The 22527-nt window shown below is 50.8% G+C and overlaps 1 protein-coding gene across 2 annotated transcripts in view; it reads right to left on the reverse strand.

Moving 5' to 3' along the window:
- Nucleotides 1-22527, reverse strand: part of ARHGEF3 (Rho guanine nucleotide exchange factor 3) — a 260975-nt gene that overhangs the window by 34010 nt on the left and 204438 nt on the right. For both annotated transcript variants that reach the window (XM_008146317.3, XM_008146318.3), the window contains one exon: nucleotides 12498-12605. In XM_008146317.3, the coding sequence (XP_008144539.3) occupies nucleotides 12498-12605 (108 nt within the window). The remainder of the gene's footprint in view (nucleotides 1-12497; nucleotides 12606-22527) is intronic.

A 22527-nucleotide genomic window follows, 5' to 3' on the forward strand; every position in this document is an offset into this window, starting at 1 on the left:
ATGATAAAATATTCCACGAGCCTTAATGGCAATGACGACCCTCCCGGCCACACAGGGAAACAGAGAGGGAGGAGCAGCAGTGAAGTGGGGTGACCCAGACTGACAATCTGGCCATTATGTTGAATCCTGGCAAACTGGAGGCTTCATTATGACCAAACTGACTTTTTACAAAGGCCTCCTGCAGGAGAGGCACCGTGAAAACGGTGCGGAACCCCAGCTCCTGCACTTCCTGGCTGTGTGACGTCGGGCACATTTTTCAGCCTTCAGGTTCCTCCCCTATTAAGTGGTGAGGAAGCCTACCTTGCATCATTATGGAGGAGAGGGAAATAAGCCATGAATATAAAGTACTTTCCATGGAAGCTGGCTCACTATAAATACTCCATTAACGGAGTTGTTATTGCTAAGTAAAAATTGACAAGTTTTCAATTATAATCAACTATTACAATGGTTTAACTACTATTGTAGGGTAGTAAAGATTGGCAGAAGGTCAGGAGTTCCCCTTGACATGGAATACAGGTCACCTCTCAGCTATACCCTTACCTTCTACATCAGTGGTCGGCAAACTCATTAGTCAACAGAGCCAAATATCAACAGCACAATGATTGAAATTTCTTTTGAGAGCCGAAAACCAACTTCTTTTTTTTTTTTTTTTTTTTTTTTTTTTTTTAATTTCTTTATTGATTAAGGTGTCACATATTTGTCCTCATCCCCCCATTCCCATCCCACCCCTCTCCCCACGCATGCCCCAATCCCCTGTTGAACTTAACCGTTGGATAGGCTTATATGCATGCATACAGGTCCTTTGGTTGAACTCTCCCCCTCCCCCCCACCCTCCCCCTACCCTCCCCTATCCTCCCTCTGAGGCCCGATAGTCCGATCGATGCTTCCTTGCTTCTGGTTCTGTTCTTGTTCCTCAGTCTATGTTGTTCATCATTTCCCCTAGATGAGCGAGATCATATGTCACTAGATATATACTAATAAGAACTGAATGTGAGACGAGCAATAATAGTTATGCTGACAGGCAAATGAGTCAATCTGTAGCGAGCTTCCCCCTGGACCAACAGTTCTTTTGAGACCCAATTTCAATGTCCAGTAGTTCCTTATGTGTACATGTCAGCACTGACCCCTCAGCTCTGGATGGTGGACAAATGGTGGTAATGAAGGTCCGACTCCCTCTGGTTTGGTCTCGGCCGAACCCAGGGGCACGGCGTCACCCGGACTAAGGGGCACGTGGCCTCACCCATACCCAAGGGGCGCGTAGTCTCACCCGGGCCTGGGACCCCGCCTCACCCGGATGGATCCAGGGGCGCACGGCCTCACCCGGACCCAGGATCTGGCTTCACCCGTACCCAGGGACGCTTGGCCTCTCCCAGACCCAGGGGCACGTGGCCTCACCCGTGCTTAGTTGCACAAGGCCTCACCTGGTTCCAGGGACACATGGTCTCTCCTGGACCCAGGGACGCTTGGCCTCTCCCAGACCCAGGGCCACTTGGGCTCACCCGGGCCTAGGTGCACGAGGCCTCATCCGGATCCAGGGATGCATGGTCTCACCCGGACCCAGGGACGCTTAGCCTCTCCCAGACCCAGGGGCACGTGACCTCACCCGGGCCTAGGTGCACGAGGCCTCATCCGGATCCAGGGACACATGGTCGCACCCGGACCCAGGGACGCTTGGCCTCTCCCAGACCCAGGGCCACTTGGGCTCACCCGGGCCTAGGTGTACGAGGCCTCACCCGGATCCAGGGACACATGGTCTCACCCGGACCCAGGGACGCTTGGCCTCTCCCAGACCCAGGGCCACTTGGGCTCACCCGGGCCTAGGTGCACGAGGCCTCACCCGGATCCAGGGACACACTGTCTCACCCAGACCCAGGGATGCTTGGCCTCTCCCAGACCCAGGGCCACTTGGGCTCACCCGGGCCTAGGTGCACGAGGCCTCACCCGGATCCAGGGACACATGATCTCACCCGGACCCAGGGATGCTTGGCCTCTCCCAGACCCAGGGCCACTTGGGCTCACCCGGGCCTAGGTGCACCAGGCCTCACCCGGATCCAGGGACACATGGTCTCACCCGGACCGAGGGACGCTTGGCCTCTCCCAGACCCAGGGCCACTTGGGCTCACCCGGGCCTAGGTGCACGAGGCCTCACTCGGATCCAGGGACGCATGGTCTCACCCGGACCCAGGGACGCTTGGCCTCTCCCAGACCCAGGGCCGCTTGGGCTCACCCGGGCCTAGGTGCACGAGGCCTCACCTGGATCCAGGGACACATGGTCTCACCCGGACCCAGGGACGCTTGGCCTCTCCCAGACCCAGGGCCACTTGGGCTCACCCGGGCCTAGGTGCACGAGGCCTCACCCGGATCCAGGGACACATGGTCTCACCCGGACCCAGGGACGCTTGGCCTCTCCCAGACCCAGGGCCACTTGGGCTCACCCGGGCCTAGGTGCACGAGGCCTCACCCGGATCCAGGGACACACTGTCTCACCCAGACCCAGGGATGCTTGGCCTCTCCCAGACCCAGGGCCACTTGGGCTCACCCGGGCCTAGGTTCACGAGGCCTCACCCGGATCCAGGGACACATGATCTCACCCGGACCCAGGGATGCTTGGCCTCTCCCAGACCCAGGGCCACTTGGGCTCACCCGGGCCTAGGTGCACCAGGCCTCACCCGGATCCAGGGACACATGGTCTCACCCGGACCGAGGGACGCTTGGCCTCTCCCAGACCCAGGGCCACTTGGGCTCACCCGGGCCTAGGTGCACGAGGCCTCACTCGGATCCAGGGACGCATGGTCTCACCCGGACCCAGGGACGCTTGGCCTCTCCCAGACCCAGGGCCACTTGGGCTCACCCGGGCCTAGGTGCACGAGGCCTCACCCGGATCCAGGGACACATGGTCTCACCCAGATCCAGGGACGCTTGGCCTCTCCCAGACCCAGGGCCACTTGGGCTCACCCGGGCCTAGGTGTACGAGGCCTCACCGGATCCAGGGACACATGGTCTCACCCGGACCCAGGGACGCTTGGCCTCTCCCAGACCCAGGGCCACTTGGGCTCACCCGGGCCTAGGTGCACGAGGCCTCACCCGGATCCAGGGACACACTGTCTCACCCAGACCCAGGGATGCTTGGCCTCTCCCAGACCCAGGGCCACTTGGGCTCACCCGGGCCTAGGTGCACGAGGCCTCACCCGGATCCAGGGACACATGGTCTCACCCGGACCCAGGGATGCTTGGCCTCTCCCAGACCCAGGGCCACTTGGGCTCACCCGGGCCTAGGTGCACCAGGCCTCACCCGGATCCAGGGACACATGGTCTCACCCGGAACGAGGGACGCTTGGCCTCTCCCAGACCCAGGGCCACTTGGGCTCACCCGGGCCTAGGTGCACGAGGCCTCACTCGGATCAAGGGACGCATGGTCTCACCCGGACCCAGGGACGCTTGGCCTCTCCCAGACCCAGGGCCACTTGGGCTCACCCGGGCCTAGGTGCACGAGGCCTCACCCGGATCCAGGGACACATGGTCTCACCCAGATCCAGGGACGCTTGGCCTCTCCCAGACCCAGGGCCACTTGGGCTCACCCGGGCCTAGGTGTACGAGGCCTCACCGGATCCAGGGACACATGGTCTCACCCGGACCCAGGGACGCTTGGCCTCTCCCAGACCCAGGGCCACTTGGGCTCACCCGGGCCTAGGTGCACGAGGCCTCACTCGGATCTAGGGACGCATGGACTCACCCGGACCCAGGGATGCTTGGCCTCTCCCAGACCCAGGGCCACTTGGGCTCACCCGGGCCTAGGTGCACGAGGCCCACCCGGATCCAGGGACACATGGTCTCACCCGGACCCAGGGATGCTTGGCCTCTCCCAGACACAGGGCCACTTGGGCTCACCCGGGCCTAGGTGCACCAGGCCTCACCCGGATCCAGGGACACATGGTCTCACCCGGACTCAGGGACGCTTGGCCTCTTCCAGACCCAGGGCCACTTGGGCTCACCCGGGCCTAGGTACACGAGGCCTCACCCGGATCCAGGGACACATGGTCTCACCCGGACCCAGGGACGCTTGGCCTCTCCCAGACCCAGGGCCACTTGGGCTCACCCGGGTCTAGGTGCACGCGGCCTCACCCGGATCCAGGGACACATGGTCTCACCCGGACCCAGGGACACTTGGCCTCTCAGACCCCGGGGCACGTGACCTCACCCATGCCTAGGTGCACGAGGTCTCACCCGGATTCAGGGACACACGGTCTCACCCGGACCCAGGGACGCCTGGCCTCCCCCAGACCCAGGGGCACGTGGCCTCACCCGGGCCTAGGCGCACGAGGCCTCACCCGGATCCAGGGACACACGGTCTCACCCGGACCCAGGGACGCCTGGCCTCCTCCATACCCAGGGGCACGTGGCCTCACCCGGGCCTAGGCGCACGAGGCCTCACCCGGATCCAGGGAGACACGGTCTCACCCGGACCCAGGGACGCCTGGCCTCCCCCAGACCCAGGGGCACGCGGCCCCACCCGGGCCTAGGTGCACGAGGCCCCACCCGGATCCAGGGACACATGGTCTCGCCCGGACCCAGGGGTGCGTGGCCTCTCTCAGACCCAGGGGCACGTGGCCTCACCTGGACCTAGGTGCACGAAGCCACCCGGACCCAGGGGCGCGTTACCTCTCTCAGTCCCCTGGTCGCGTGGTCTCACCCGGATCCAGGGGCTCACGGCCTCACCCGTACTCGGGACCCAGTCTTACCCGGATCCAGGGGCCCACGGCCTCACCCGGACCCAGGGTTCAGATTCGCCCGGACCCAGGGGCACATGGCCTCACCCGAACCCGGAATCCAGCTTCACCTGGACCCAGGGGCGCGTGGCCTCACCCAAACCCAGGGGCGTGAGGCCTCACCTAGGCCCAGGGGCGTGTGACCACATCTGAGCCCAGAGGCTCGCAGGCTCGCCTGGACTCGGGTCTCAGCGGGGTTTCGTCTTCTTGATCCCAATTCCTGTTGGTCAATTCCCTCTCAGCAATTCCTTCGGTCATTTTCTCAGAGCTCCAGGGCGGCTGCCGCAGAACTCGTTGGGCGGCGGGCTCGGCAAGGCTCCGGTGTGCCCGGTGCCCGGCGGTGGGCTGGTCCGGTGTCGCTGCGTCGGCCCTTGGGTCTGCAACGGTGGCCAGTCGCTGAGCGTACGCACCTGGCCACTTCGGGGCATTGAGATTCTTGAAGGACTTGGAGGTCAGCAAGCACGGAGTCTCCCACCCCATGTCTCCCAGGGGCTCGTCTGTCCGTGCTCGGCAGCGAGTGGAGCCGTCCCCTCAGCCGGAGACCGCCGGGGGAACTGCGCCGAGCACGTTCCAGGCCACCATTGTGTCGCCTGAGCCATAGTTCTTAAAGTGTGGACTTTGGGTCACCGGCATCAGCATCATCCTGCGTACCCCTCTCTTTTATTCTAGTTGTAGAGCATCTGCTCAGCCAGCCCCCCGGTCTTTCTGGCTGGTGTCTGCTCTGCTCTCCCGTCGTAGTCTCAATATTGTTGTGGTAGGCAACGATCAGGCTGCCGCCCTATGTCTCCATCTTGGTCCTCCTTTGTACAGTTAAGTCTTGATTGTTGTTGGTGTCACTGGGAGGAATTGTCCTCCAGGCCAATTGGCCGTGAGGACCCTCTTTGTCTATATAGGAAGAGTTGCTGTGCAGGAGACATGTTTGTGGGCCGGGTCTTGATGCAGCAATGCCTTGGCGCTCACTGAGTCTGCCTCTAGAATGCCTCCCTTATGCAAGTGATTGAAATCTGGTGTCATCTCACACCAACCACTAGATGCCCTCGTTTCTGGGTCTCCAATGTAGTGTGGGTCAGCCATTACCTGAGGCACTCAGCAGGAAAAAGCTTCTGCTCAGCTTGGCTGGGGCGGAGCTACAGGGTGGAGCCTACAACCTTGGCTTCCTGTCAGCCCCGCCCTATGAGGCTCCTGTGTCTGTGTCCCTCTGTATTCCCCGCAAACACCCCCGAGAGAAACGCGCCCTGGAGTTTCGCCCACTGCCAAACAGTCCAGTCCCTCCCCTAATGAATCTGGACTCCCAGATTCTCGCCTGGAACTGGGCTTCAGTGTAGTCGGAACTGGGTCTCAGCGCAGTCTGGCGTCCCTGTCTCCTTCCCAGCAGGGCCACCCAGTGGCGCAGGCAAAAGTCCGTCCTCTGCGCACCTTCCAGTGCGCGCGTCTGGAGCCGCCGCTTCTCTGTGCCTCCGCCACCACAGCCCAAATTCATTCCCCCAGCGTGCGCCTGGCTTCTCAGGGTTTCGCCCGGAACTGGGGTTCAGTGCAGTCGGAACTGGGGTTCAGCACGGTCCTGAGCTTATGTCTCCTTCCCGCTAGGGCAGTTCAGTGGCGCAGGCAACAGTCCGTCCTTTGCGCCCCTTCCCGTGCGCGCCTCTGGAGCTCTGCCTTCCCCCGCTCCTCTGTGCCTGCGCCCCACAGCCCAGATTCATTCCCCCAGCCTGCGCCTGGCTTCCCAGGGTTTCGCCCGGAACTGGCGCTCAGTGCAGTCGGAGCCGGTGCTTAGCGCACTCCGGAACCTTTATCTCCTTCCTGCCAGTGAACGCCGGCCAGGCCGTCAGCCGCCCCTTCCTCTCCGGCTCCATCCTCCCCGCAGGCGCGCGTGCTCGTGTCTCCGCCAGTTTCTCCATACCTCAGGCTTTTACGGCTCCCCCGATTGTCCCCGTGGCCTTCTCCTTCCCCCCAGCTGTGGGCATTTCAGTCCGCCAGCTCTCCTGTGGTTCTGGATGATGTCCGTTCTGACCTCTAGTTGTGCCTTTGAAATTGTTGTGCCCGGCTGCAGGTTAGGTGTTTCACCTATGCCGCCATCTTGGTTTCTCCCGAAAACCAACTTCTGTGAATGGGCCACGAAGTTTCAATCGCACTGTACGTGCGCGCCCGCATGTGGTGTTTTGTGGAAGAGACACACTCAAGGGGCCAAAGAGCCGCCTGTGGCTCGCGAGCCGCAGTTTGCCGACCACGGCTCTAGATGGAAAGGTGGTATGGTTTCTGGTTGGCTCCTCCAAACACACACGCACACGCACGCGCATGCACCAAGCTTGTTTCTGTATCTGCCAAATACCTTAGGACCAAGGACTTTGGTCAGTTACAGAAAGTGTGTGACCTTGGACCAGGGGACTAAGTGTGAGGTCCTTGGAGAAGAAAATCACGCTTTCCAGCTAATGGAAAGCAAGCAAATATGCTTGGGTTCTCCTCCTACTTATTTCCCAAAGCGAGATGCCACCAGTCTTCTCTCAGTTGTTCCTCAGACCTGAAATGCTCTTTCTCCCCTCCATCCTCATCACCTCTGAGCCATTCCAGGCCCAACACAAGCCCTCCCGCCCTTCCTTCAACCCCTGTCCCAGGCCACTACACTAAGCGTCCTCTCTCTAATATGCTCATCATATAAGATTTTCAAATCTTAAATATTTTTATCTGGTTGCAAAGGTAATATATTATTACAGAGTGGGGTAAAGATTTGTGATCAGGATGTCTAAAGCAGTTTATAATGGTGGAAAAATGAAAACAATTAAAATATCCAATAACAAAAGAATGATTAAATAAACTGGTATATCCTTTTAATGAAACAGTATATATACCCAGTAAGAATCAGGTTTGTGAAAAATATTTAATAATTTGGATATATACTCTCATACTATAAGGTTATCTTATACTGTTAAGACAAAAGCAAGTTAAAAATAGTGCTATAATAGGATTATGATTTTGTTTAACAAAATACACATGCAAATATATAGTAAAAGAAAAGATTGCCTGAGTATATGCCAACATGTTAACAGAAGTTTTGTGGTGATAGGAGATGGGATTATGAGGGACTTTTATTCCCTTTTCTGTGCTTCTCTATATTTTTCTATTTTTTTAATGATGTTATATAACCAGAAAAGAAAGCACAATAGAAGGTAGGTACTTAAAGAAAAAGAACAAGTGCCTTCAAAAATCATTCTCCATAGAGAGTTATATAATAATATAAAAATACTCGCAGCCTAAATACCCATTTATAGGAGACTGGTTATATAAAATAAATCACATCTACACACTGGAATAATATATGCACAGTCCATTAAATTACAATCATATTTCCAAGAATAACTGTGATATAATATTTCCTTTAAGCCATAAAAAAATTCTCATCCAGCTAAATTACAAAGGAAAAATAAGAATGAAAGAGATAAAACACACCAGGCAAAATGCAAAAAAATTAAAGTTAAGAAACCACAAAGCATTACAAGAAATAAACGGAATTATTTAACTTTAATAAAAGGTATAATTCCCCCAAGAGGCTGTAACAATGATGAAGAGGAACCTTTAAGTACCCAACTGCACAGCTTGGAAATATGTGAGGCCAAGACCAATAGAGATGCACAAAAACCAATCACCCACTGTCTTTGTGGGAGGTCTCATCCAAAAGTGAACAGATCATACAAAGATAAGGCTGGATAGACTGGGAGTAACCCCAAATTAGTCTCAGAGTGTGTAGGTTATGTAGTTATACCTGGAATGACATTGAAAGGGAATTATTAAAATCTTAACAGGGGTTATTTTAGAGTAAAAGGCTGTATGTGTTCTTTTCTCTTTCTGCTTTTCTGTATTTTTCCGTAATGAAAGTACACTTTTATAATGGAAACAAAAAGAAAGTTCACGGTCAAAGAGGAGGCAGGGCTCAATCACACCGTAATGAACACGGCATTCCACTGCACACGCTGGACTCGAATGAGTCCGCCAGGCGTGCACAGCTGTGACGGGGTGACTGGCCAAGGGGCGGAAGGCGAGCTCGCCTTCCTCACTCCACAGGAGTGCATGCAGGTCCCTCTTGGAGCTGGGCCGGATTTTCCTCCGGGCAGGGCAGCGGAGGATTTATGGGCCCAGAGGGATCCAGACATCTGTGCTCCATCTACCAGCAGTGCTAGCCTCCCTGGTCAGCAGCAGACGGAGCGCCATGCAGTCGGCTGTCCCTCTCTGATTTCCACAAATGCCGCCTTTGTGCTGAGGCCCGAGCCCCCAGTCCATGTGGGGCACAAGGGAGGCAAGAGAGAACAAGGCCTGCAGTGTCTTGCTGAGCTGCTGCAAGCACCACTCCACTGGTGATTGGGCTTTTAACCTTTTTGGAAGAGGCTGCCAGCCCGGCACTCTCCCGATATCCTCCCGAGGAGCCAGAGGTAGGACTGCTAAGTGCTCCATTATTGATTAAAGCATCGTGTTTGGGTGTTTGGGCCTCACTCATCTCTTCTCCTATAATAAAAGGAGCCCAACGTGAGAGACACAACTGGACATCCAAAGGGATATATATGGCTCTGAGGTGCCAGGAACCAAGGGCCAGGGGTACTGTGGCAGAGAACCAAGCTGCTCAATCACAGCCTTGAGTTGCTGTTGGAAGGAGAAAGGGTATAATTATATACACATGGGTAAGAAATGAAGGCTGAGAGGCAGCCCCTACACTCCGTGTTCTCTGTTCCTCTCCTTTTAGAATGGGCATCAAGGCCACAGTAGGCAAAACGGGGAAGGATCTGAGGTTGGCCCACTGAGTACCCCCTTTGGGACTTCCCCTTCCCCCTCCTCCTCCCTGCTCCTCAGGCTGCATCAGCATCCTATCCCATTCTAGCTGGTGCAGGAAGCAGTAACGACATGAGATTATTGAGATGCTAGGACTGGAAATAATTTGCAGAACTTGCACTGCATGCACCAAGGTGACTGTTGGAAATATTTGGGGGTGCTTCACCGGTCGCCCTGCAAACATGGCTGTTGAACTCTGCACACAACCACAGGAGCATATTTCCATCTGCTGACCCCTCAAGGACACACTCACAGCATAAGCACATTGCTCAAGTTCTCTCTGTGTCTACGTGTATAACCATTATGCATAACTCTGCTGGGCTGTTTCTGTCCATAAATGGAGCCTGGAGTTAGCTATGAACCATGATATTTTTTAAAAAGTAAATAAAAATTATTTTGCTACAAAAAACCTTTGAGGTTTTAGAAACTAATCTCCACATGTCAGATCCCTCCCTCGGGTCTGGCTTCCTCATCCTTGCTTGGCCTCGTCTGCTGCATTTCAGACACGGCTTGATTTCTTTCTGCCCCAGTTCTCTAGGTCAATGCAAATTGTCAAGGTGATCAAATATTTCCTGCAGCGTTCCATGCGTAGGATCTGCATAGAGCAGCAACAGGAGAAAAGAAATAAAGGTTGCCTGGGAAGCCAAAGAAAAGATTTTGAAGGTATGACAATGGGGACATTTGCAGGTGACGGCTGGCTGGCTACAGGCCCAGCTCCTTACTGCCATGTGGGAACAGAGGCCCAGCACCACCAAGCCTCCCACTTCCTCAAGAGGAGTCAGAAGGCCAGGTCCTTACACAAGATTGTTTTGATTTTTAATTGTTAGCTCAAAGCACTGTGCGGCCAAACAAAACACAACTTGAGGGCCAGATGTGGCCACGAAGTGGTCAGAAAGCAACTCTATCTAGAATGTAAGCAACATGATCTCAGGAAGTAGGGCCTGGTGCATGACGAGGGGATGAGTGAGGCCCTTCCTTGGGCAGAGGGTGGACTGTCCTAGGAGACAATGGGAAGAGATGCTGGCAACATGGGGGGGTCTCACACTCAAGGGGGGAAATAACTACAGAGTGAATGAACTTGAGCCACAGTCGCTGGGATGGAAAGGAAAGGGTGAAATAGCAGTAGACAAGCTAAAGAATTTCCCAAAAGCAGAACTCAGCAAAAGACCAGATGTGCAGGACTAGGGCGGTGATGAATCTTCCAGAGGAAGCCTGCCATGAACTTGGCCAGAGGGCTGAGGGGCTGGTCACGGGGGAGAGAAGGTAAACACATTTTTCTCCACTAGCTTCAAAGCCCTTCATCTGCCTCCTCCAGACAACCTTCTTCTTTCCTCCTCTGTTCTCCCACAAAGGGGGCCTGGGGTACCCAGAGGCCCCGGCACCAACAGAACCAGAGCCAAACCTATAGGTAATCATGTGCTGAGGTATTCATCCAGAAGACACTGTGAGCAGAGTTAACAGAGGAATGGGCACGTCAGGGGAGAAGCACCGGAGAGGACGGCATCTCTAGGGAAGTGGCGAGAACAGCTTGGGCTACTCGGAGTCATAGCACATTGGCTGAATGGTGTGGACGCAGCGACAGGAGGGGATGAGAGAGACTCAAATCGTTCTCAAGTCACAGATTATCAGAGCATGGGACAAGCCTTGGGTTCCAGTCCACAATTTTCCTAATGACTCACAAAGTCAAGAAAAAAAAAATACTACAAAGAAAAGTGTTCAGGACAAGTGAGAAAGGGCAGACTCAAGTCGACTTCTCAGCTAGACAAGATGAGCCTTCTCATGGCATGACTTTTGCGGGTTTCAGTCTACAAGAGGACGCTTATGATTATCAAATTGGGTTGGAGGCCTGGACAAATCTCAGTTTTCACTTTAAAAGATAAACTTTATCAGGAGTTTAAGAACAAGAACAACTACTACCACTTGTTAACCAAAGAATTATTACAGTAGATAATATTTACTTCCTGGCTAACTAATTAGTAAATAAGTGATTGCTGACTAAGGATCAAGGCACTATACCAAGCCTTTTAAATGCACTATCTTGTAAATATTTACAACAATTCTATAAAGGAGCTGGTGGCATCAACCCCAGTTCACCCATTAGGAATAAAAGCAAGACCTAGAGATGTTACATCACCTGCCCAAGGTGACAAAGTATTTGAGTGACAGAGCCGAAGTCAGAGCTAAGACACTTCATTTCCAGGGCCCCTGTTCTAAGCCAGGGGTCAGCAAACATTTTCTACAAAGGACCAGATAGCAAATACTTTTGACCTTGTGGACGATATGGTCTCTGTCACAACTACTAGACTGTGCCACTATAGTACAAAAGCAGCCATAGACAAAAGCAGGACATAAATATTGGGCATACCTGTGTCCCAACACAACTTTATTCGTGGACACTGAAATTAGAATTTCGAATCATTTTCATGTGTGGTGGAATATAATCCCTCTTTTAATTTTTCCTCAGCCATTCAGAAAAGGAAAAAGCATCCCTAGCTCGTGGGCCATAAGAAGACAGAGGTGGGCTGAATCCTTTCCCATGTGCTATAATTTGCAGATCCCGACCTACACCACGAGGCTCTCTTGCCCTCTGACTTCACATCCTTAGAAGGCCGGGAGACATGTTAGAACGAAACCTGCCAGAGGGCGTCTGAATGGGGCACACAACTGGGAAATCCGATTGTGAGAAAAGACCGGACAGAGATGACTCCTCAAGTTACCCCTCTCAAAGGACACCGCCTGACCCCAGTTTGCAAGTTGAAATACCTCTTTCTTGCTTTCGGTCCCCTCCCTTGCTCCCTTCTATTGAAATAAACCTTGATTCAGGTCAGTCTGAAACCAGGGCACATTCTCGGTAAAACAGCAACGCCTTCCCGCACATGGTTTTCTGCACACAGGAGCCCACGCTGCCCTTCTTACCTGCAGGGTTTGGCTGAAGCGCTTTAGCGGTGTAGCCTTCACGGGCGGGATGAGGTTTGCTAGTGATGTGACTCTGGAAAGGGGTTTGACCCGTTTATTACTAGGCTCCTGTAGGATAAAAAAAAAAGAAGAAGAAAGAAATGAAAATGTCCAGTCGATTATGAAGAAAACATAACTCCACCACAAGTCCGTCCCACTCATGAGCTGCACAGGGATCTGTGAAACGCAAACAGTGCCCTGTCTCACTCCAGCTGCGCGGAGGTGACCTGGCTTAGGAGCCCGAAGGAGCAATGGCAGCCAGATGTCAACAGAAGCAGCCTCTGAGCACACAGCTAATGGGCCAGATCTGCTCCCTGCCCCCACTCCCAATATCTGCCAGTTTTTAACTCAGTAAAGTCATTCTCCCCAAACCCTCCTGAGAGGAAAGCTGCCTCAGATTTCCCATCCAATGACCTTGTCAGGCGGCTGCCTTTGATACTTCTGGCTCCTTCTTTTGAAAAACCCCCTTTTCACCTTGCCTAAAGCCACTCTCCACATTTCTTTATGCAATGGATTTTCTAAAGCACAAGGAATCTTTTAGTTAACTAGTTAAAAAAAAATTTTTTTTTAAAGAAGTTCTTCTATTCCTGGGCTCTTAAGAAAGCATATTTGCATCTTCAGTATATTTGAAATGTACACAGTAATACTTACAAAGAAAAACCAGACAGCAGAAGAAAATGCACCAAGAGGAAAGCCTGCTATGGGCATCGGTTTTTATACTATATACAACCGTAAGCTCTGAAAATCGCCTCCACATAAAACACTGGCAGATCTGCACGTTACCCCGAACCAAGCCGATGGGTGAGGGAGCCTACCCGTTCCAGTGACTTTGCAGACAAGAGTTACACAAATAAAACAGCAGACTGAAAGACGGAGATGACAGACAACACATCCTGCAAGGACAAAGAGAACAGTTACCCTTGTCTTCCTAAGCTCCATCTGACCTGCGGTGGACGCTGGACAGCACATGAATACACCAGCTTTTAATGGAAAAGGCCAAACGTGACAAACGTTGTGGCGAACCTCAGTCATTTCCAGAGGGAGTCTCTAGATGCTCATCTTTCTTTCTCAGCCATCGCTTTCTCCCAAAGTTTCGAGGGGTAAGCCAGAACTTCCGCTTCTCCAGGACGTCCCTGCAGGGTGTTCTGAACATAGTAGGTGCTTGGGAAAATCTTGCCTGGATTTGGGGTTCTGCCAAGAAACCCTCATGTCATTGTATGCCCTTGCCAAGCCTCAGACATCAGAAGCCTTCTCTGACACAGACTCAACTTTGCTGGCATTTAAATACAAAAACAAGAACAATTCTACACTGTGGCCAGGAGTGATGTCACGATTTCTCGAAGCAGTGAAGCACTTTTCCAAGACAGAGAACGAATCCAGGCTGCCGGCTACCTCTCCAGCTTCTCGGCTTGCTGAGCTGAACAGACAGCGGGAAACTCTCCCAACACTGGGAAGGCTCAGCTCCAAAACACAAAAGATAAACCTCTCAACGAAAGAGACCTCGCATTCTAATTCCTGACGTGGCGGAGGGGAAGATCCAACAGCTCTGCGGCTCCAGGTGACAGTGCCCTTCAGGATGCTCTCCTGAGCATCTGTCCTCAGAGGAGGATTTTAAAAACATGTTTTACGTAAGAGCTGCATCACTGGCATAATGAATACACACACACACACACACACACACACACACACATGCACACACATGCACGCACACACACACACACACACACACACACACACATGCACGCACACACTCTTGAGCACCCCTGAATTCCTCTACATGGGTGCTGCCTTAGGCTGGCAATGCCAGCGTTGTGATACCACCACCTTTGGTGGCATGAACTGCACTGCAGCAAGTGAGGTGAGGGATTTCCTGGGGTGGGGGCCAGGACTTGGTCTCCAGTAATCCTGCACCCACCTCAGCACCTGCAGACTCCTGGGCCTCTGTTTCTTTAATGGCTAAAGCGGCTGGGTCACAGAGTCTATGTCAGAGTGGGGAGATTGAAGGGCAAATGCCAACTGAGTTCTCTCGCTTTAAAAAGGGGCAGGGAGCATTGCACGCTTGGCAGGATAGGAGAAGACTCAGCTCTGTGCCACCTGCTGTGTCATCGTTTCTGAGGTTCTGCTGACTGTGCTGTCCTTTAACACGACCCAGTTGGACAGCTACAGAACGTAACGCGTGATGCGAACGCCAGCTCTGCCGCAGGCTGTGCAGTGCTGCTAATGAGACGGCAACGAACGCTCCCTTCCTAAGGCACTGACCGTGTGGAAGTCAACACCGGGCTGCTCTCTGCCAGTCCCATTCCCAAGTAAGGAACAACTGAACCAGAAACTACGGTTGCGTGACTTAGTGCTGCGGTCCAGCAAAGCAGGCAGGTGCGATTTTAAAACCAGGCTACTGGGTCCACGGAGGAGGTTCTATGCATGACCCACATGAGTGAAGTATGAATTACGTTGTTCTCCTGGAAGGCTTCAGTGAGGATAGGCGATTAAAAAAAAATCTTGGCCTAATTTGATTTTTCTTTTCCATTTAGTCAGTATGTCTCCAGCTACATTTTACTGCTGCCTAAAAAGAGCCCTCAGGGAAAATGTTCCCAGATTCTAGTTAAACAGCTCTACTCAGAACTAGCAAATGCAATACCAGGGTTGCTTCCGGGCGTTATAGGAAGATGACAAAATACACCTCACTGCAGAGGCTTCCTAGTCCAACAACTCGACGGCCAGACCACGCTGGGCAGGGTTAGCATGCTAAGCCCAGGAACAAGGCGTCCTGTTTCAAGTGCAGACACCACCCTCCCATGCAATTTTAAGACAGAGCAGAAGGGCAGCACACTACATAAGGTTAAAAGAGAAGAAAAGTAAAAGGCATTGCATGCTTCGTGTAGGCAGCACTTTCTGAATAACAACACAGTTCTGTTGCATCTTTTCCAGCCTTACGGCTTTTAGTTTTTCTTGTCTTATTGCAATGGCTAGGACCACCTGTATACTGTTGATTACAAGCTGAGCTAGTGTGTACACTAGTCTAGTTCCTGAATCAGAAGTGATTATTATGAAGATTTCATCCTTCAGTATTATGTTTCTTGAAAGCATGGACAAGACACCCCTTTTCAAGTAGAGAAAGTTCCCTTCATGCTAAGTTTGTTGTGAATTGTTATCAGGAATCTATATGAACTTTTATCAAACGCTTTTTCTTTTTTCAGAGGACAAGTAAGGGAGAAAAAAAATAAAGGGGAAAAAAGAAGAGAGGGGGAAGAGGAAGGGGAGAATGAAGAAAGGCATGGAGGTCATGTTTTTTTCATCAATCGGGGCATGTGCCCTGACCGAGAATCGAACCAGCAACCTTTCAGTGCATAGGATGATGCCCAACCAACTGAGCCACACTGGCCAGGGCTAGCACAATTTTTTTTTTTTTAATTTTTTAATGAATCTTTATTGTTCAGATTACAATTGTTTCTCCTTTTTCCCCACATATCTCCCCACCACCCAGTTCCCACCCCCCTCTGCCCCTACCTCCCCCCCGCTGTCCTTAACCATAGGTGTATGATTTTTGTCCAGTCTCTTCCCATACTCTCCACACAGACACCCCTTTCCCCCTGAGAATTATCAATCCACTCCCATTCTATGCCTCTGATTCTATTAAGTTCACCAGTTTATTCTGTTCCTCAGATTTTTAATTCACTTGACTTTTAGATTCACTTGTTGATAGATATGTATTTGTTGTTCATAATTTTTATCTTTCTTCTTCTTTTTCCTCTTTTTAAAGAATACCTTTCAGCATTTCATGTAATACTGGTTTGGTGGTGATGAACTCCTTTAGCTTTTTCTTATCTGTGAAGCTCTTTATCTGCCCTTCAATTCTGAATGATAACTTTGCTGGGTAGAGTAGTCTTGGTTGTAGGTTCCTGCTGTTCATCACTTTGAATATTTCTTGCCACTCCCGTCTGGCCTGCATGGTTTCTGTTGAGAAATTAGCTGATAATCGTATGGGAGCTCCCTTGTAGGTAACTAACTGTTTTTCTCTTGCTGCTTGTAAGATTCTCTCTTTGTCTTTTGCTCTTGGCATTTTAATTATGATGTGTCTTGGTGTGGTCCTCTTTGGATTCCTTTTGTTTGGGGTTCTATGCGCTTCCTGGACTGGTAAGTCTATTTCTTTCATCAGGTGGGGGAAGTTTTCGTTCATTATTTCTTCAAATAGGTTTTCAGCATCTTGCTCTCTCTCTTCTTCTGGTACCCCCCATAATTCTGATGTTGGTTCACTTGAAGTTGTCCCAGAGGCTTCTTACACTACCTTCAACTTTCTGAATTCTCTTCTCTTCATGCTTCTCTAGAGGAGTGTCCTTGGCCTCTTTGTATCCCAAATCTTTGAGTTGATTCTTGCAATCCTCTAGTCTGCTTTTGGGTCTCTGTATAATATTTTTTATCTCAGTCAGTGTATGTTTAATTTCTAGTTGGTCCTTTTTCATATCCTCGAGGGTCTCATTGAATTTATCGGCCTTTTCCATGAAATTCTTGAAAAACCTTATAACTGTGGTTTTGAACTCTATGTCCAGTCGCTTGTTCTCCTCCATTTCTTTGGTTTGTGATCTGTTTCCTTGCCTTCTCATATTCTCTGCTTCCCTGAGTTGGTAGGGTAGCTTTGTGTACTAGGTGTCCTATTGGTTCAACGGGTCAGCCTCCCAGTTACCTGAGGTGGACACTCTTGGTGTACCCTTGTGTACTGTGTGTCCCCCAGCAGGAGCTACAGCAAGGGCTAGTTTTCTCCTCCTTTGCTTGGGCGGTTTTGGAGCAGTCTGACTGGAGCTGCAGTTAATTTGGATGAGCTGCCACAGAACAGGCCATTTATATGCAAAAGCCGCTGTGTGGAGCCGGGGCGGGTTTGTAGAATGTGCGGGGTGGGGCCTCAGGGCGGGGCCTCAGGGCTGGGTGGGGTCTCAGGGCGTCACTAGGCTGGGGCGTGGCCAACGGCGATGGCTGCCGTCAGCCTTCTCTGCCTTTCCACGTTTCCAAGTCCCTGCGCCCCGCGCTCCAGCGCAGTAAACAATGATTGCTGGGCGCACCACTGCAAAAAAGTCACTCTCACTTTCCGACCCGATGGCCGAGAGTCCAGCTTCTCCCCATAGGTGCCTGGGTCCCCCGAGTCTCCCCAGAAACTGGATTTCAGAGTGATCGGGAGCTTGTTTCCCTGCGGGTTGAAGAAAAACCGCGCGCCCAGTCGCCCGCTGCCAGCCCGATTCACGCGCCTCCGTACCTCAGCTCCCCAGCGTTTGTGCTCCTTTCTTTTCCTAGTTGTAAATCTTCCACTCAGCCAGCTTTCCCGTGGTTCTGGGTGGTAGACGCTCTGTCCCTTAGTTGTACCCTCGAAATTGTTGTGTGAGGCAGCAGATTAGCTGCTTAACTATGCCGCCATCTTGGTTCCTCCTCTAGCACAATTTTTTATTCCTTCAAAAATAGTTCCATTCTAATAGGCATGACATAAGGAAACCCCCACTCATTCTCCCTGCACTTCATGGCTGCAGCCTGAGTGGGGCTGGGAGCAGGAGGAGGGTCTTCCACACCACAGTTGTAGCTGCCCTGAGACTACCTTCACTGGGCCGTAAACACAGCCCAGAGGGCCCAGAGGCACAGCAGACACAGGTGCGGGACTTAGACTGCTCTGCTGCAAGGCAGCACTGCTCCTGGCTGCTCTGCACCTGGCCAGGAGCAAGGGAGAGGAGAATCAAGTGTGCCAGCAGATGCTTTTGCCCATGAGTTGCTGGAGTCATAAAAAAAAAAAAATGCCTTTCCAATGCTTAGAAATACCAGAGAGGCATTATGCAGAGCTCCATCTGTGTAACAGGAGGTGTGTGGGGAACTGCACACCCAGGGGTCATGTTTCACCCACCCAGTAACCCTCTAGGATGCTTTCATCACCTTCATGCTAAAAAGGAAGCTACAACCTCAGAGTAATTGAGGAGCTCTAGCATTATTAAATAAGAACGAGCTAACAACAGAGTGATAGATATGCCCTTCTCGGTGCATCATATCGGGGGTGCATTATGTCACTATAGGTTATTACTGCTGATGATAACTTTGACCTGTTGGATAAGGTGGTGCTATGGGTTGAACTGTGTCCCTCCAAAAAGATATGCTGAATTTCTACCCCTGAACCTATAAATATAACCTTATCTGGAAATAGGATCTTTGCTGAGGTAATCAAGTTAGGATGGAGCCACACTAGATTACAGTGGGACTTAAACCCAATCACTGGTGTCCTTATAAGAGACACACAGGGAGAATGCCATGCGATGACAAAGAGAGCAACTGGAGTGATTTATCTACAACACACAGAACACTGAAGACTGACAGCCAACCCCAGGAGCTAGGAAGGCAAGAAAGGATTCTCCCACGGGTTTCAGAGGGATCATGGCTGTGCTGAGACCTTAACTCTGGACTTCTAGTCCCCAGAGTCATGAAAAATACATTTCTGTTATTCGAAGCCACCAGCATGTGGTACTTGGTTACAGCAGCCCCAGGAAAGGAATACAGGTGTGTCTGTTGGATTTCTTGATTGTAAAGTTACTAGCACAGTAGCCACCGCCCCCCGCCCCCCCCCCCTTTGGGGAAAATGTTCCAAGACTCCCAGTGGATGCCTGAAATGGACTGTACTGAACTATATATACGATGTGTTTTTCCTAAACATACATACCTATGATCAAGTTTTATGTCTTTATCATCTTAACTAAGCACTTATCATGCACTGTGGCCATAACTTTTGCAGTTTGAGCAAAATTAGCACAATGTTCTTTTTCCTTCTTTACAATTTCACAGAAGATTTGTTCTTATTGTAGAGTTTAACAACCTCAGCATACAAGGTTTTTTCTTTCCTTATGCAGAGAAATTTCACTTAAAGGACACACTTTACCGCTTCTCTTTGGCATATCTGAATTGCCTATATCACTCCTCTTGTGCTTAGGGCCATTATTAAGTGAAGTAGGGGTGATTTGAACACAAGCACTGCGGTACCCTGGGAGGTGATCTGATAACTGAGGCGCTACTAACTGGCTAATGGGCAGGGACCATGTGGAGCATGAATTTGTTGGACAAAGGGATGATTCATGTCCTGAGCAGCACAGCACGAGATTTCATTACACCACCCAGAACAGTGTGCAATTTAAAACTCATGAACTGTTTGTTTCTGGAATTTTCCATTTAATATTTTGGGAGTGTGGTAGACAGCAGGTAACCAAAATTGCACCGTGAGTAAGGGAGAACTCCTGCACTCTCTTTGTAATGAATACACATGTTGGAAGAGAGACTTTGTGACTATGTGCATCCTTTTAAATCCAGTTCTGTCAGTGTTTACCCAGCACCTGCAAAGTGGGCTTCACTGACAGGTGTCACCCTAGGAAGAGCTTCTCCCAGTGAACAGGGAGAGCCAGAGGTTGGTCCAGGCAGAGTGCCCAGGAGAGTCAGTGTTGGCTGCAGTGGGCAAGGAGTGGGGCATGTGGGCATCAGGCAGGGCATCTCCAGTGGCTGCAGGGCAGAGAGGCAGCAATGAGGAGCCTGAGCAAGAGCAGTGGGGCTGCAGAAACAGGAAGGGGAGCTTCTCTGGAGCCTGAAAGTGACCCTTCACCTTTACTTATTTATTTATTTGTTTGTTTGTTTATTTATTTATTTATGAAATGGGTAAAAAAAAACAGTAAAGAAATAATGGTTTCTAACTCCAAAATTTCCATGAAAAACATTTTCTTTCTGTTTTCTTTCCTCTGGCATCTGTTCCCAGAAATTGAAAAGAAAAAAAAAAATGAGTGCCACATCTAATGGAAACCTGGATTCATTGATTAGGCCAAACCCATTTCAGAATTATTGACTTCTAACCCATAAGGTGAGCAAAAGATCTTCAAATCCAGAACTGTAATTTTCCCCAAGAGATGCTTATCAGCGATTCCAACAAAGGAGTACAGGCGCTGTGGACGCTGATAAACCACCCGGAACAGCTCCCGAGGGAGCCCGAGACCTTTGTCTTGGCTCCCCTCGAAGACGGAGGCCACACCCCTCTGCTTATTTTCTCCAGGAGTCAGGCTCCAGCACCCAAGGGAGATCTGATTTCCTCTCTGATAATATGGCCCAACTCTCTCCCTACCGGACCCTTTAACGAAAACATCCCAATTTCCTTCCTTCTTTAAAAGAAAAAAACAACAATAAGTGCTGGTGTGTGTGTGTGTGTGTGTGTGTGTGTGTGTGTGTGTGTGTGTGTGTGTGTGTGTGTTGGGGGTATCTTTATTTGCTAATGGGAAATAAGGATAGCCTGGCTAAATAAAATCTCAGAACATGCTTAGTTCAGTCCCATGGCCACGCTGCTGCAGACAGGGGGTTAGATTGCTGTGCTGAAGATCTGATCATTTCTCTAGCCCCTCCCCCCATGGAAATGCTGGAAAGCATATGATGGAGGTGTCACAAGATGGTCTGTGCAAATCCACAAAATCAAACCATCAACCCTCAGGGGCACACCAGTGAACACAATTAAGGTTGAAGAAATTACGACTTACTCCCTGCATAGTGAGTTTGTCTTTGCCTGGGTCAGTCCGTCAGCACCAAAGAGTCCAGTCAGCATCTCCAGCATCTGGTCAAGGTCAGTCTATGTGGTGGTCATGTTTAGGGCAGCCTTGGTTAAGGGAGAGGCATCAGAGGGACATTTGGCTGAGCTCAGACAATGCTGGCATGAGCCTCTGAAAGCCTGCTCAGTCCCTGCCCAAACAGAGCTTCCCGTATAGTGCAAGGAAGAAAAGGATTGAAAGAAATCGCACTTCATGACAATTTCTGTGGTCATCCTGGCATCATTTCCTCCAGGCCTTCCCTGTTTCCTTCAAGTCCAAAACGTGCTAGAAAAACAGTATAGCTCTCTAACATCTGTATAAACCAAATGACAAAGTGAAGGAAAGGTGGGGTGTGGAGGGAGCTAGATGGATTTCATCCAGTATACATACCCTAGAGCAGGGGTCCTCAAACTACGGTCCTCGGGCCACATGCGGCCTGCCGAGGACATTTATCCAGCCCGCCGGGTGTTTTTGCAGCCGCTGCCTGTCCTGCTTAGCAGCCGACTTAGCAGTGTGCACAGGAATTTGTTCACAGTTTTTTTTTTTAAACTATAGTCCGGCCCTCCAACGGTCTGAGGGACAGTGAACTGGCCCCCTGTTTAAAAAGTTTGAGGACTCCTGCCCTAGAGAAACAATTAATTGTACTACAAACTCTCAGAGGGCATGCCATTTTGTTTTTGAGGGAAGACCTCAAGCACATTATCTTTATTCTTCTCATTATCATTGAATTTTTTTCTCCCACATGGGAAAAGTAACCTATCTTATTTGTCTTCCACAGGGAAATTCATTTTTGCTGAATGATGGTTTGTACGCTGAAAAAAATAAAAGAACCTTGGGAAATAATTCAGTAAAAGGTCGGACTCTGAGCCCTAGCCAGTTTGGCTCAGTGGATACTGCGTCGGCCTGTGGACTGAAGGGTCCCGGGTTCGATTCTGGTCAAGGGCCTGTACCTCAGTTGCAGGCTCCTCCCCGGCTAGGCCCCTGATCAGGGCTCGTGCAGGAGGCAATTAATTGATGTGTTTCTCTCACATCAATTTTCCTCTCTGACTTTTCCTCTCTCTTCCACTCTCTCTAAAAATCAATGGAAAAATACCCTCGGGTGAGGATTAAAAAAAAAAAAAAAAAGGTAGGACTCTGAGAGCTGCAGCAGGCAGCAGCAGCCTCGCTTATGGAGTGTAATCTCTTAGCTGTGCCAGTAAAATAAAACAGAACCACTGTTTCAGACACTGTATTTTTGGCTAAGGTTTCACTCCTCAATTACTTTCAAAGTTATTCATTTCAGTCAACATTATAAGGGTAAGTCAACATTTGTCCTGGCAACATGCCCAAAGTTGTTATTTTATTAGTCTGCTACTGGTTAAATTGGCCCAAGATTAAACACATCTAATAAACAGCCCTAAAATATGGGAGTTTAGTAG

The sequence above is a fragment of the Eptesicus fuscus genome, chromosome 18, assembly GCF_027574615.1.
Source record: "Eptesicus fuscus isolate TK198812 chromosome 18, DD_ASM_mEF_20220401, whole genome shotgun sequence".
NCBI classification, from domain to species: Eukaryota; Metazoa; Chordata; class Mammalia; order Chiroptera; family Vespertilionidae; genus Eptesicus; species Eptesicus fuscus.